The sequence below is a fragment of the Chiloscyllium punctatum genome, chromosome 37 (genome assembly GCF_047496795.1).
Source record: "Chiloscyllium punctatum isolate Juve2018m chromosome 37, sChiPun1.3, whole genome shotgun sequence".
Lineage (NCBI taxonomy): Eukaryota > Metazoa > Chordata > Chondrichthyes > Orectolobiformes > Hemiscylliidae > Chiloscyllium > Chiloscyllium punctatum.
Window position 1 is genome coordinate 2,459,019 of NC_092775.1, and position 16,062 is coordinate 2,475,080.

The 16,062-nt window shown below is 41.8% G+C and overlaps 1 protein-coding gene across 11 annotated transcripts in view; it reads right to left on the reverse strand.

The window, feature by feature from the left end:
- The window catches only part of ralgapb (Ral GTPase activating protein non-catalytic subunit beta), a 132,587-nt gene that overhangs the window by 106,498 nt on the left and 10,027 nt on the right, over positions 1 to 16,062 (reverse strand). For 10 of the 11 annotated variants that reach the window (XR_011954539.1, XM_072556120.1, XM_072556119.1 and 7 more), the window contains exons 2-3: positions 6,126 to 6,352; positions 320 to 522 (exon numbers count right to left, since the gene is read on the reverse strand). Coding sequence is in view for 10 of the 11 variants with exons in the window: in XM_072556120.1 (XP_072412221.1) it covers positions 320 to 522; positions 6,126 to 6,311 (389 nt within the window). In the remaining variant the exon portion in view is untranslated. The remainder of the gene's footprint in view (positions 1 to 319; positions 523 to 6,125; positions 6,353 to 16,062) is intronic. The other variant, XM_072556113.1, reaches the window with a different exon arrangement.

The window sequence follows — 16,062 nt, forward strand, 5'->3', positions numbered from 1 at the left end:
TTGATGTGGGGTTTTTCTACGATTTAGCATAGGAACATAGAATATCGGAACAACAGTAGACTTTGAGCCTACTCAAAGCCTGAAATTAAATTCAAACAAAAAGCTAAAAATAACCATAATCTCAATATACCAAACGATTTCTTGAAAGTAAAAGAGGATAAAATAGGTAGGAGCTGAAGAGTATCCAGTATCTCAGCCTGTGCTGATTTCTTCTCCAGTGAAATATATGGAAAGGAAAACAAGGCTGGATGCATAACCACGTAGTTCCACTCCTGCTGGTTTTATATTACAACAGAGGCAAAATGTCTTTTACACTTACCGAGGAACAAACAGATTCTGCAGGTGTTTGAGAATAGTTTGCACATATAAATTTGGTTCTTTGACAATGGGCTGAGGGATAGAGTCACGGCGAGCCACCAAAGCCATAATCCAATCGGTATAAACATCCACACATAACTTTACTGTTTCTCCATCCAGAGGCAGAGTCAGTCCATAACAGAGGACCTCCATAGTCCATTTAACCTGCCCAGGAGAGTAAAGCACAATATCAGTGTCCGTGCTCATAAGCATTTTTCTGAGCCACCCAGTTAGAATTCAATGGCCCCATTCAGCCTCATGTCTGGTCAATTTACATCAATCAATTTTTGGTCAGCCAGCAGGAAGATGGTAGTTCTCCAACTGTTGTCAGAAATTGACCCCAAAAATGCCACATAAGTGTTGTAAAGTTGAGATGGAGACCTTCCAAAATTTCAGGGAGACACGAAGTCCATTAAAGTCCATGGTGTGTGGTGACTGTTTTTCTTCTTGAGACGCTTTATTTGTGATTATAGCTGCTAGATATTTCAATCTATTAAACAGTGACAACTACATTTAGGGCTTCATCCAAACATCTTAAGCAGCTAAATTCACAGACAACACCAAGACAGACCATAAGATAACAGGGGCAGAATTCAGTTACTGGCCCACTGCGTCCACTTCACTAATCGATCATGGTCGCCACATTACCAAAAGGATGTGGCTGCTTTGGAGAGGGTGCAGAGGAGGTTCACCAGGGTGCTACCTGGTTTGGAAGGTGCTAGCTAGGAGGAGAGGTTGGTAGATTAGGACTATCCTCATTAGAAAGATGGAGGCTGAGGGGGACCTGATTAAGATCTACAAAATCATGAGAGGTATAGACAGGGTAGTAGCAAGAAGCTTTTTCCCCAGAGTGGGGGTCAATTACTAGGGGTCATGAGTTTAAAGTGAGAGGGAAAAGTTTAGGGGAGAAATGTGTGAAAAGTTCTTTACACAGAGGGTGGTGGGGGGCCTGGAACACATTGCCTGAGGTGGTAGAGGCAGGCATGATAGCGTCACTTCAGATGTATCAAGACAGATACATGAATGGGCAGGAAACAGAGGGATACAGATCCTTCGAAAATAAGTGACAGGTTTAGAAAGAGAATCTGGCTCGGTGTTGGCTTGGAGGGCCGAAGGGCCTGTTCCTGTGCTGTAATTTTCTTTGTTTTTGTTGACATATTTTTCAACGCCTTTCCCCTGCCTTCTCCCCATACTAATCAAGAACGTATCTTTGTCTTCAATACTGTCAATGACTTGGCCTCCACAGCCCTCTGCAGCTATGAGTTCCACTGATTCCCCACTCTTTGCTAAGGAAATGCCGCTCCATCTCAGTTCTAAAAGGGTCATCCCTTCACTCTGATCCTAATCTGAACTACCATAGAATCATCGCCTCCAGGTTCACTGTATTCACCCAGCTTCATTCAGAAACCTTTTCAAACTCATGACCATTTCCACGTAGAAGGACAAAGGCAGAATATACTTGGGAATACCACCAACTCCAAGCTCCTCTCCAAGCCACTCTCCATCCCGATTCGGAGATATATCACCGTTCCTTCAATGTTGCTGGGTCAAAATTCTGGAATTCCTTCCCCAGCAGCATTGTGGGTCACTGCAGTTTAAGAAGGCAGCTCACAACCATCTTCTCATGGCAACTAAGGATGGGCAATACTTGCTGGCCAATACTTGCTGGCCCTGCCAGCGAAATCCTTATCCCACAAATAAATAAAATAGATCTTTCCCTCAACCTTCTAAACTCTGAGTACAGACCCAGAGTTCTCAACAGCTCCTCATAATGACAAGCCCTTCATCCCCAGCATCGTTGTTGCAAATCTCCACTAGACCCCCTCCAAAGCCAACACATTCTTCCATAGATACAGGGTCCAAAACTGCTTACAATATTCTAACTGTGGCCTGGCCAGAGCCTCAGCAGTACATCCTCTTGTAATGAATGCTAATACTGCATTTTCCTTCCTAACTGCCAAAAGAACCTGCATGTTCACCTTATGAGACCCTTTGTGCTTCAGATTTCTGAAACCTTTCCCCATTTAGAAAATAATCTACAACTCTCTCCTTTCCACCAAAGTACATAACCTCACACAGTCCCCCACTGTTTTGCCCATTCTCCTAGCCTATCCTTCTGCAGCCTCCTGGCTTTCTCAACACTACTCGCCCCTCCACCTACGTGTCATCTGCAAACTCAGCAAACGTTAGTCCTAAATTCCTTTGTGAAGATCATATTTATACAATGTAAATATTTGTGGTTCCAACATCGACCCACTTATCGCCATTCTCTGCCTTCTGCCAGTCAGGTAGTCCTTTATCCATGTCAGTATGTTGCTCTTAACAGAATGGCCTCTTACCGTATTTGACAACCTCCTGTTCTGCACCTCACCAAAGGCCACTGATTCTCCTTTGTCCAACTTGCTCGTGACTTCCAAAAAAGAATTCTAACAGATTTGTTGGGGATGAGTTCCCCTTGATGAAGCCATACCATCTCAGCCCTGTTTTAGCAGGCACTTCCAAGTACTCCACATCTCATCCTTAATCATGGACACTAATATCTTATCAACAACCTATAGTTTCCTGTCTTCTGCCTCCCTCCCTTCTTAAACAGGAGTGTTATATTAGATACTCTCCAGTCCTCTAGACACTTCCCTGACTCCAGTGACAGGAAAGTATGTTGTAAAAAAGACACAAGAAAGTGGCAGATAAAAATAGATAAGTTGAGTGACTTGGTGAAGATCAGGCAGATGGATTATAATTTGGGAAAATGTGAAAAATCACAGTATTACTTAAATGGAGAATGACTGTAGAATTTAGAGGTACTCGAGGACTTGGGTATTCCAGTGCATGAGTCACAAAAGTTAGCATGACTCAATTGACAAGTAAATGATTTTAAATAGCATTAACAAGGTGAAAATGGAAAGGCTGTTTCCTCTGGGTTATTGATCCAGAACTGAGAATATTGTTTTAAAATTTTAGAGATAAAGGAATACTTTTCTCTCTAAGAGAGTTGTACAATTTTGGAACTTTCAACCACAATAGACACTGGAGCTAGGGTCACTGAATATTTTTATGACAGTTGTAGATAGATTCTTGCTTGGCAAGCAATCAAGTGTTATTAGGAGATAGGTAGGAACGTGAAATTTGAGTCAACAGGTTTAAAATCTGAAATAGATGATTTCTCTGTTTAACAAAAAAAAAAGGGTCATGGGTCAAAGGCAGGTATATGGAGTTAGGACACAGATCAGCCATGAGCCCATTGGATGGCAGAAAAGAGCAGAGTGGCTTTTCACAGTTTCAATGCTCTGATCAGCTATGATCTTATTGAATGGTGAAGCAGGCTCAAGGTCGACTTCTGTACCTATTTCATACATTCATAAATATCTACATATATATAAATGCAATACAGCATTAGCGAGTTTTGAGAAGATTTGTAGCTTAGGTTGAGGTTCTGGATGTAGGTTTGCTCGTTGAACTGGGAGGTTCAATTTCAGATGTTTCGTCACCATACTAGGTAACATCATCAGTGAGCCTCCGGATGAAGCACTGGTGGTACAGCCCGCTTTCTACTTATGTATTTGGGTTTCCTTGGGTTGGTGATGACATTTTTTGTGGTGATGTTGTTTCCTGTGATATCATTTCATGTCCTTTTTCTCAGGGGATGGTAAATGGGATCCAGGTCAAAGTATTTGTGGATAGAGTTCCGATATCAGGATTTTTAGCAGAGACAGTAATGCAGAGACTCAAACAAACAGCTCTGCCAACCATCCAACCCATACTTTGGGTCCACTAGGTGGATGACACCTTTGTCATCACTAAACAAAACAACTTAGAGGAAACCTTCAAGAAACCAATAATACCCTTGCTGGCATAAAATTCACTAAAGAGGAGGAAGACTGCAACAAACTGCCATTCCTAGATGTCGCAGTAGAGTAAACAGCCAATGGGGAACTTCAAACCAACATCTACAGGAAAACACGTACAGACCAAATACTGAACTACAGAAGCAATCATCCCAACATCCACAAATACAAAGCTGCATTAGAACATTATTTCAATGAGCCACCACACACTGCAGCACAGAGGAACTGTGAAGAGTAGAGGAAAATCACCTATACAGTGTATTCGAAAAAATTGGGGAGACAGGCCGCCTACATGCGGAACGTTTCAGGGAACACCTCTGGGACACCCAGACCAACCAACCCAACTGCCCCGTGGCTGAACACTTTAACTCCCCCTCCCACTCCACCAAGGACATGCAGGTCCTTGGCCTCCTCCATCGCCAGACCATGGCAACACGACCCCTGGAGGAAGAGCGCCTCATCTTCTGCCTAGGAATCCTCCAACCACAAGGGATGAATGCAGATTTCTCCAGCTTTCTCATTTCCCCTCTCCCCACCTTTTCTCAGTCCCAACCCTCAGACTCATCACCTCCTTCTTGACCTGCAATCTCTGGCCTATCACCTTCCACCTATCGTATTCCCAATGCCCCTCCCCCAAGTCCCTCCTCCCTACCTTTTACCTTAGCCTGCTTGGCACACCCTCCTCATTCCTGAAGAAGGGCTTATGCCCGAAACGTTGATTCTCCTGTTCCTTTGATGCTGCCTGACCTGCTGCACTTTTCCAGCAACACATTTTTAAGCTCAGCGAGCAAGCCTATATCCAGAAATACAGCATGTCACAGTCTTGCTACCTTTTAACAGAGTAATAGAGTCATACAGCACAGAAACAGACTCTTCAGCCATCTATTCCATGTCAACCAGGTACAATAAACTGAACTTGTTCCATATGCCTGCATTTGACTTAAATCCCTCTAAACTCTCCCTATTCATGTGCTTGTCTAAATTTTTTTTAAAATGCTGTAAGTGTACCCACCTCTAACAATTCCTCTAGCAGCTCCATACATGCATCATCCTCAATGTGTAAATATTACCCCCTCGGGTCCCTTTTAAATCTCTCCCCTCTCATCTTAAACCTATGCCCTCTCGTTTTGCACTCCCCTACTCCAGCAAAAAGACCATAGCTATTCACCTTACTCATGTCCCTCACGATTCTATAAGGTCATCCACCTGCCTCTGACACTCCAGGGGAAAAACACCCCAGCAAATGGATATGCAGGCTAGGTGAGTTAGCTATGGGAAATGCAGGGTTGGGGGTGGGTTTGGGTAGGATGCTCTTCAGGGGGTCAATGTGGACTCAATGGGCCAATGGCCTGCTTCCATACTGTAGGGCTTCTGTCCAACCTATCCCTATAGCTCAAACCCTCCAGTCTCAGCAACTTCTTTGAAAATATTTTCTGTACCCTTTCTAGCTTAACAAAAACCTTTTTATTATAATGTGACTAGAAATGTATGCAGTATTCTAAAAGTGGTCCCAACAATGTCTTACACAGTTGCAACATGATATACCCGATTCCTGTACTCAATGCTCTGACCAATGAAGGCAAGCATGCCACATGCCTTCTTCACCACCCTGTCTATCTGTGATGCTACTTTCAAGGGTCTTTACACTTGCACTCCTAGGTCCCTCTGTTCAACCACCAGGGCCCTACCATCAATTGTATAAGTCCTGCCCTAGTTTGCCTTAATGTACATAGGTTGGGATATTTTTAAAATAACTCCTGATGAAGGGCTTTTGCCCGAAACGTCGATTTCGCTGCTCGTTGGATGCTGCCTGAACTGCTGTGCTCTTCCAGCACCACTAATCCAGTATTTTTAAAATGTGTTTAGTCAGACAAAATGTTTATTTTTAACTATAGCATATGGATCAATCTTCTCGTGACTTGCCTCTTTGTCGGTTTTTAGAATGCTTTCATTGCTAGTTACAGAAGAACTGTTCAGTCCCTGCCCCAGAGGACGGACCACAGCATTAGCTACATCTTTACCAACGGTGCTGGGATAGCTATGCAGAACGCTCATGTGACCTCGGTCACTCTGGATGATGAGTTGCAAAGACCGCCACTCAGAGTACATGGTGTAAAGGTGGCACACGACCCACTCACTTCAACATCTGTCTGAAAGAAAAGAATCAGGCATCAGCACTAGATTAAAGGTTTCAAAAGAACATTTGAATCATATCTTTTTTCTATGTAAGCAAACAAATCTATAAGGAAGGCGCACAACAGAAAAATTCACAGCAGAAAAACAATAGGCATTTCAAGCTACTCCTTGTACTCAAAACCACACTCGCCTTCTTCATCACCATATCAATCAGTGAATTGTATACCCAGAATCTAATTTAATTATCTCGAGCAAAATTATAGCATCTGCTTCATACTGTTTGCTTCAGTGGCATCTTGAACTCCACGAATGCTATGGTTCCTGCTGACTTTTCAATGTGCATTCACAAAATGAAAACATTCATAGAAATTCTATGTCTGGAATTTCAAAGCATTATACTTAGCAAATTCTTCATAAACTGCTCAATCCTAAAACTGAAAAAAACCAAGATAGTTGACATTGATACCAGTACAGATATCTGAGATCATTCAATTCAGCTCCACTTCTTTATTTCTCAGTCAAATTCCTTGCATTGTAGTAATACCTTGAACATATAGTGATTCAGTAAGACTAAGACTGACCACTACCAACTTTAGGAGCAACAAAGAATTGGCAACAAGTACCATTCTTGTTAGCATTAACCTATGTCCCAGAGTAAAATCGACCCTTCTTTAATCTGCGTAATAACAAGTTTAAAATCAAATGTAAAATCACCAAGCAAATTAAACTAGTTTGAAATAGTCAACAAGATCACAATGTACAGGTGGATAGGTGTGGAGTAATGTAATACAAATGATAAAACAAATTAAAACATACTGGGACTTACTGACAGATGCAGCAATTATCTGTATAAAAACGGAATGACTCAAAGCTAGATCAAGACTGTAATGCAAGGTCAACCAAAAGACAAACAACAAAACTTGTCAGGTGTATATAACTGGGTCAGTCTTGGAGCTACCTTCCAGTCGGTTACTTGACATACCTGAATGTCTATTCTTTCCTTTAAGCATCCTTCTCAACTCAGAATATACTTAGCTCTAACAGGGATTATTGCAATTTTATCAGTCTCACCAGCTCAATTTCAAAACTAAGAGGACAATGCACTGTTTGTTTTCCTATTTCCAGTTCTGGCTCAATTGCTAAATTAACATATGCCACACTTGGAATTGCATTCACTTCAGTTCTGTTTACCAGCTTTTTATATAGAGGTACTTCTATTAATTACACTTCGAAGAGAATTCAGTCCCTGTATGACAATGCTGTGGAGGTGCCGCTGTTGGACTGGAGTGGACAGAGCCAGAAGTCATATGATATCGGATTATTGTCCAACAGGTTTGTGTGAAATCACAAGCTTTTGGAGCGTTGTTACTTCACTTGAAGAAGTACAATAAAAAAATCATGAAATTAGACATTTTTGCAGTCGTTCTGTTATCATATTTGTATCATTCTTCAACTCTGAATTAGTCCTCCAATACCCACATCTCGGTCATTTTGCATTCAAAATGCAAGAATCTTAAAGCTTAATCAACACCCCCTCCCCCCACAAAGAGGAAACTCACTATCTCGTTCATTCCAGTCCAAATTAAAATCCATTCACCACTGTTCTCTACCTCACATGGGGCATGGATTAGATGGATGGCCAACATCTTTTTCCAAGGTAGGGGAGTCCAAAACTAGAGGGCATAGGTTGAAGGTGACAGGGGAAAGATTTAAAAGGGACCTGAGTGGCAACAGTTTCACACACAGATGATGCGTATATGGAACAAGCTGCCAGAGGAAGTGGTGGAGGATGGTACAATTACAATTGCAACAGGTGTATGAATAGGAAACATTTAGAAGAATATGGGCCAAACACAGACAAACGGGACAAGTTCAGTTTAGGATGTCTAATTGGCATGGACTAGTGGACTGAAGGATCTGTTTCCGTGCTGTACGACTCTAATACTCTCAATGATCAACTGACTGTTATTTAAGGAAAAGCAGATCAGAACTTCTGCCACAGTGACACTGAATCTCACTGAAATGATGCAATGTGAAATTTCAAATGCTGACACCTTCTGAGACAAGAAATTCCTCGTCTGATTCGATTTATTATTGTCACATGGAACGGGAAACAATGAAAAGTATTGTTTTTCATGCTAAGCAAATTGTACCTTACATAACTACATCACAGGGTAACAGAACGGAGTGCTGAATATAGTGTTACAGCTCGAGAAAGTGCAGAGAAAGATCAACTCTGATATGAGAGGTCCACTCATAAGTCTGATAACCAGGGAAGAAGCGGTTCTTAAATCTGCTGGTATGTGTTTTCAAGCTTTATCTTCTGCCCAACGAAAGAGGGTGGAAGAGAGTACAACCCGGGCAAGAGGGATCTTTGATGAGGTTGACTGCTTTCCTGAGGTAGTGGGAAGTGTAGATGGAGTTAATAGAAGGAAACTTGGTTTTCATTATTGTGTGCAATTCTGGCCTCCCTCCTATCGGAAGGATGTTGTGAAACTTGAAAAGCTTCAGAAACGATTTACAAGAATGATGCCAGGGTTAGAGGGTTTGAGCTATTGAGAGTGAACAGGTTGGGGCTGTTTTCCCTAGCGCTTCGGAGGCTGAGGGGTAACCTTATAGAGGTTTATATGGTCATGAGGGGCATGGATAGGCTAAATAATCGAAAGTCTGTTCCCTACAATGGGGAATCCAGAATTAGAGGGCACAGGTTTAAAGTGAGAGAGGAATGATTTAAAAAGGGGCCAAAGGGGCAATTTTTTTCACGTGTGTATGAGCTGCCAGAGGAAGTGGTGGAGGCTGGTACAATTACAATATTTAAAAGCATCTGGATGGGTATATGAATAGGGTTTAGAGGGATATGTGACAAATGCTGGCAAATGAGACTAGATTAATTTAGGATATCTGGTCAGCCTGGACGATGTGGACTGAAGGGCCTGTTTCTGTGCTGTATATCTCTATGACTAGGCTATGTTCACAGCTCTAATTTCTTGCACTTTTGGGTAGAGCAGCTGCATTCAGATGGGATACTTTCCATGGTGCATTTACAAAAATAAATGAGTTAATGTGGACATGCTGAATTTCCTTAGCCTCCAGAGGAAGTAGAGGCGTTACTGTGTTTTCTTGACCATGACATTGATGTGGATGGACCAAGATATATTGTTGGGGATATTTATTCCTAGGAGCTTGAAGTTGTCAACCATGTCCACCTCAGCAATGTTGATACAGACAGGGGCATGTCCTCCACTCTGGTTCCTGAAGTCAATGACCAGCTCCTTCATTTTGCTGACATTGAGGGAGAGATTGTTGTCTTTACACTATGCCGCTCTCCTGTATTCTGTCTCATTGTTGCTTGAGATCTGACCCACTACAGCAGTGTCATCAGCAAATTTGTAAATGGAGTTTGAGCTTAATGTGGCCACACAGACATAAGTGTATGAGGGCAAAAACAAGGACTGCAAATGCTGGAAACCAGAGTCTAGATTAGAGTGGCGCTGGAAAAGCACAACAGGTCAGGCAGCATCCGAGGTGCAGAAAAATCAACATTTCAGGCAAAAGCCCTTCATCAGGAATAGAGGCAAGGAGCCTGCAGGGTGGAGAGATAAATGAGAGGAGGGTGGGGGTGGGGAGAAAGTAGCATAGAGTACAATAGGTGAGTGGGGGAGGGGATGGAGGTGATAGGTCAGGGAGGAGGGTGGAGTGGATAGGTGGAAAGGAAGATAGGCAGGTAGGACAGGTGATGAGGGTGGTGCTGAGGTGGAAGGCTGGAACTGGGGTAAGGTGGGGGGTGGGGGGGGTGGGGAGGGGAAATGAGGAAACTGATGAAGTCCACATTGATGCCCTGGGGTTGAAGTGTTCCGAGGTGGCAGATGAGGCGTTCTTCCTCCAGGTATCGGGTGGTGAGGGAACGGTGGTGGAGGTGGCCCAGGACCTGCATGTCCTTGGCAGAGTGGGAGGGGGAGGGGGAGTTGAAATGTTGGGCCACGGGGCGGTGGGGTTGATTGGTGCGGGTGTCCTGGAGATGTTCCCTAAAGCGCTCTGCTAGGAGGTGTCCAGTCTCCCCAATGTACAGGAGACCGCATTTTCCACCACCACTCTAATGAGTGTATAAGGGGCTGAGTATGCAGCCTGTGGGGCACCAGTTTGAGGATTATTGGGGAGATGCTGTCGCTTTTTACTTACTGATTGTGGTCTGTGCATCAGGAAGTCAAGGGTCCAGTTGCAGAGGGAAGCAGAGTCTTAAGTCTCTGAGTTTGGTTGAACTATGGTGTTGAAGGCAGAACTAAAGTCTAAAAATAGGAGTCTGACATAGATTTCAATATTAAAGTTTGCACCCCATTGTTGTGAGACTGTGTCCTCTGTGTGGAGGACACAGAGTCTTCCATGAGGGGAAACATTGTCTCAGCATTTGCCCTGTCAAGCCCTTTAAGAATCTTGTGCTTCATAATACAACAAGATACAGGAGCACAATTAGACCATTTGGCCCACTGAGTCTGCTCCACCATTTGATTATGGCTAAAATGCTTCTCAAACCCGTTCTCCGGCCTTCCCCACATGACCTCTGATCCCCTTACTAATCAAGAACCTATTTATCTCTGCCTTAAATAACCTCCACAGCCCTCTGTGGTAATGACTGTCATGGATTAACCACCCTCTGCTGATGAAACACCCCCACATCTCCATTCTAAAGGATCATCTCTTCACTCTGAGGTTGTGTCCTTGGCTCCAAGTCTCGAGTAGTGGAAACACCTTCTCCGTGTTCAGTCTATCTAGGCCTCTCAGCATTTTGCAAGTATCAATCAGGTCTCCCTTATCACAAGATCGGAGTACAAATCCACAGTAATATGACAAGGCTTTCATCCCCAGAACCATTCTTATAAACCTTCTCCAGACCCCTCCAAGACCAGTGTCAGTAAGATCACCTCACATTCACTGCAAGTCCGGTAAGTAGAGTCCAAGTCTATTTAGCCTTTGCTCATAAGACAATCCCTCCACACCAGGGACTATCCTAGGAAATTTTTCCTGAACTGCTTCCAATGAAATAATATCTTTCCTTAAAAACACTGCTCACAGAGCTTCAGATGTGGTCTCACCAGCACCTCATACAGTTGCAGCAAGACTTCTTTACCCTTATATGCCAACCCCCTGGAAATAAGGGCTTTTCTGTGATTGTAAGCTCCACTGTAAGCTCGTCAATGCAATGTCTCCTTTGCTGTTTTAACATTCACTGTTATCCGATTACATTTCTGGGAAGCAATGAGAGATTTCTGAGCAATGAGCAATTTGTTTGTTAAATACTTTTTAGAGATTCAAGTTGATTTAAAAACAGCATGCAGCCCAACTACTTTTACCAGTGAGAAGGAGGAGATCAGAAAATTAGATTCGTTAGGTATGAATGAGACCAATTATTAGACCAATATCACTGATCCTTTATTGTCACTAGGTCCAACAGCCAACCCATCACCATTGTTGTATTAGGTTTGCTGCGGTTCCCCTACCACCTTTTCAGGGCTGCAAGAAACGGACCTTGCTAAAACGTTTTACAGTCAGAAAGCTATTTTAAACAGTGTCAGCAGTTTAGCAATTCTACAAATGTAATACTGCTATTTCTAACACAACAATCATCCCACAAGGGACTGCATTCCGATGAGGAATGGGTCAACACTGAACCTTTATGAATTTCTGACAGGTGATCATGCAAACTTGGAACTGAAAGTCATTGTTGGAGATTCTCTGGCTCTAAAGGAATAGCTAAGAGTGGAATAACTGAATGCAAACCCATTAAGTTGGGCAACAGTTGCAGAGTAATTAATAAGGGAAAAAATATGATTGGAACCATTTTTGACTTTGGTTAAGGTAATTTTGGTACTGTGGGAGAGAGAGACCCTGATTACAAGGTTTAAAATATAAAGTTACAAAAGCATACATACTGACATGCAAATTAGGAGCAGGTAGGATTCCCTTTAATTTCTTTCTGTTTGCAGGCCTACAAGGTCTATGCCTGGCAGTGATTCCAGACCAGAAGTCACTGCCGCATTAGCGTGTCATGGCGATCACTGTGCATGGAAGTTTGAAGTGGCTGCATGCTTGCACAGCTTTGAGGGAACATTGGGAGTAGCTTCTTTAGTCTGTGCTGACATTAAATAACATCACAGATTGTAAGCTTCAACATCACATTACCACTTACCATTTCATCCATTTACTTACAATAATCTATCCATTTCTATCATAAAAATATTCAAACATGCTGCTTTAACTACTTATTGAGAAAGATTCCTGACTCAAGAGAAAAAAAATTCTTCTTACCTTCTCAACTGCACTATCGCTTAATTTTAAACAGTGACTCATATTTCCAGATTCTTCCATTTCTCCACACACATCCGGTCAAGCCCCTTCAGATTTTGTAGATATTTTCTAACCAACCGGTTCAGAGATGTTATTACATACATCTGGAACAGGTGGGGCTGGACCCCAGCTTCCTGGTTCAGAGGTAGGGACATGCTCGCTGCACCACAAGAGCTCACTCAGGATTTTGTATACTCCAATCAAGTCAGCTCTTACTCATTTGAACTGCAGCGTTACTAGCCAATCCTGTCCAATCTTTCTTTACAAGACAACCTGCCTTTTCCAGTTCTGTCTAGTCAACCTTCTCTGATCAGTTTCCATCACATTTTCATCCTTCCCTAAGTAACGAGATCAGTACTGTACACACTACACCAGATGTGATCTTGCTAGTGTCCTGTATAAATGAAGCATAATCTTCCTATTTGTACATTCAATTCCCCTTGTAATAAACACAAACATGCTATTAGTTTGCCAAATTATTTACTGTACCTGCCTTTTTGAAATCCCTGAACAAAGACACCCTTATCCCACAGCTCCGCAATCTCTCACCATTTAGACAATACGCTGCTGTTTTAATCTTCTTGCTAAATTACATAACACCAATTAGGAGAGAGAGTAGGCCATTCAGTCCCTTGAGATGGCTTTGCTGTTCCAATAAGATCTTCGTTGATTTGTTGTGTTTTGTAAAGAGGATGACTGTACATTTTTATTTTTCTGTATGTTTGATTATGGACTGAAATGTGGAAAAGGACTAGGTTAAAATGCAAAGATTGTTGAAGGATTTTTAAAACTTAATTCACAGGATAAAGACATTGTTGATTATGCCAGCATTTATTGCCTTCTCTAATTGTTGGGCATTTTAAAAGCAAATTACCTGACTGCCACTCATTTAAGATCTCATTACATGGCTGTTGGGTTTTTTTTGGGGTGGGGGGGTTAGGGAAGGTGTTGTTGCTGCTTACGAATGGGGCTTCGACCATCAACAAGTAGTTGACTGGCTTAGAAAGAGTGGGCAGGGAAGACCTGTTTTCCCTAAAAACATTTACCAGAGTGTACTGATTTAAGGTGATTGGTAAGGGATTAGAGGGAGTTTGAGGAAAAAAAACTCACCCAGAAGGTGATAGCTATCTGCAACTCACCACCCAGTTCAGTAGTTAGGACAGAAACCTTCTACACAATTAAAAGGAACCTGGGTTTACACATGAAGTGCTATAATGTGGAATGCCACAGATCAGGTATCAGAAAGTGGGATTATAATGGGCAGCTAGTTTATTCAGCCAGTGCAGACATGGCGGTCTGAATGGTCTCTTTCTGTACTGTAAATTTCTATGGTTTATGGAGACAGCAATTTAGAGTCCCGAGGCATTGGGAATGATTCAGAGGAAAATGGCACCTGTATAAGCTGGATGTCATCTGATCTGGGATCGATGTCTTCATAGTATCTAATAGTGGGAGAGGGTTTAGATTATAGTGACAGGGAGATGGGATCTTGAGTCACAGAAGAAAGCAAAAAATATAAAAATAAAAGATAGAAAAACAGCAAGTACAAGTGGATTGCAAATGAAACAAGGGCCAACAGCAAATAGGGCAGCAGTACAAAAAAATGTATAAAATGTTAAAAAGACAAATATAAACCGCACATGAATTAGACAAATTCTGAATGCAAGTAGTGCAAACATATAGGATAGGATTGTGGTTACAGAGTCATGGCTGCAAGGTGGCTAAAGCTGGGATCTAAATATCCAAAGGTATTCAATATTTAGGAAAGACAATCAAAAAGAGAAAGGATGTGGGGGCAGCATTGTTAGTGAAAGATTAAATTAGTACAATAGTGGGATAGGATATTGGCTTAAAATCTACATGTAGAATCAGTCCAGGTGGAGCTCAGAAGGAACAAGGATGGAAAACATTAGTTAAACTTGTCTAGAGACTTCTAAACAAGAAATTAGAGCAAGATGTAACAAGAGTACTACAGTAATTATTGCTGACTTTACTTTACATATAGACTAGGCAAACCACATTAACACAAGTACAGTGGTGGCTAGATTCCTGGAATGTAGACAAGAACAGGCAAATAGCAGACTAATGTATGATGCAATGTGAAGGGGTTAATTAATAATCTTGCTCAGGATACTTTAGGGAACAGTAATCATTTGAACATGACAGAATTCTTCACTGAGATATAAAGTGAAGTATCCAATACACAAATAGGGTCCGAAAGCTTAATGAAGCAAACAGTGAAGGTATCAGGGGGAAGTTGGCTATGAAAGATTGGGTAACTTCATTAAGTGTCATGACAATGAATAGATCATAGGTAATATTTAAGGAACAAATGCATTGCAACACTTGTACATTCCTTTCTAACATAAAAACACGAGAAGAAAAGTGGTCCAACCACAGCAAACAAAAGAAATTAAGGAATGCATTAGATTCAAAGAGGACTCATATAAAGTTGCTAGAAACAGTTCCAAACCTGAGGATTAGGAATAGTTTAGAATTCAGCAAAGGAGGGCCAAGAGATTAAGAGGGGAAAATAACAATGCTGCAAAAGGAGACTGTAAAAGCTCATCAGTATGTAAAGAGAAAGAAAGGCAAATGTAGCTCCCATTAAGACTGAAAAAGGGAGGATTAGTTACAGAAAACATTGAAATGACCATGTAATTAAAGAACTACTTTAATGCTGTCTTCACAAGAGAAAGACATGAACAACTTCCTAAAAATATCAACAAATCAAGTCTACTGAGAAGGAAGAATTAAAGGAAACTAGTATTAGTAAAAAAATGTACTGGAGAAATTAATGGAAGCGAAAGGTCTGGCAATTTGCAAGGTGGAGTTAGTGCTCAGTATAATCTCACTATTTGAAAATGGAGGGAGAGAGAAAAGAATGGGCTCACAGACTGGTTGGCTCAACATCAATAGTAGGGATAATCCTCAAGTTCTTAGGCAGGATATGATAACAGGATACTGAGAAAATATGGGTGGGATTAGAGGAAGTCAGCATGAATTTATGAGGGGAAAATTATGTTTCACAACCTTTATTTGAGGATGTAACTACAGATTGGCAGCCCTTTATCTAAAAACCCCAGGACTAATTGTTATGAAGATGTGGGTGAACTGTACCTTTAAGAGAGTTAAACACTAGCAGAACGACCTGACACAGCACCAAGTGTTCTGAATAAGGTAACAATCTAACACTTGGTCGAAAGCTGGATTAGCTGGGTTGCCTGGAGATGACAAAAACAAACTCAAATTCGACCAATCAGTTTAAATTATAGCCCAAAAATACCAAACTCCAATCAAGTTTGAATTGAGTATATTGACAATCTTAAAAGTCAATGACACAATCCGATGCTTTGGGGATATAAGACTGGGAAAACCTGAA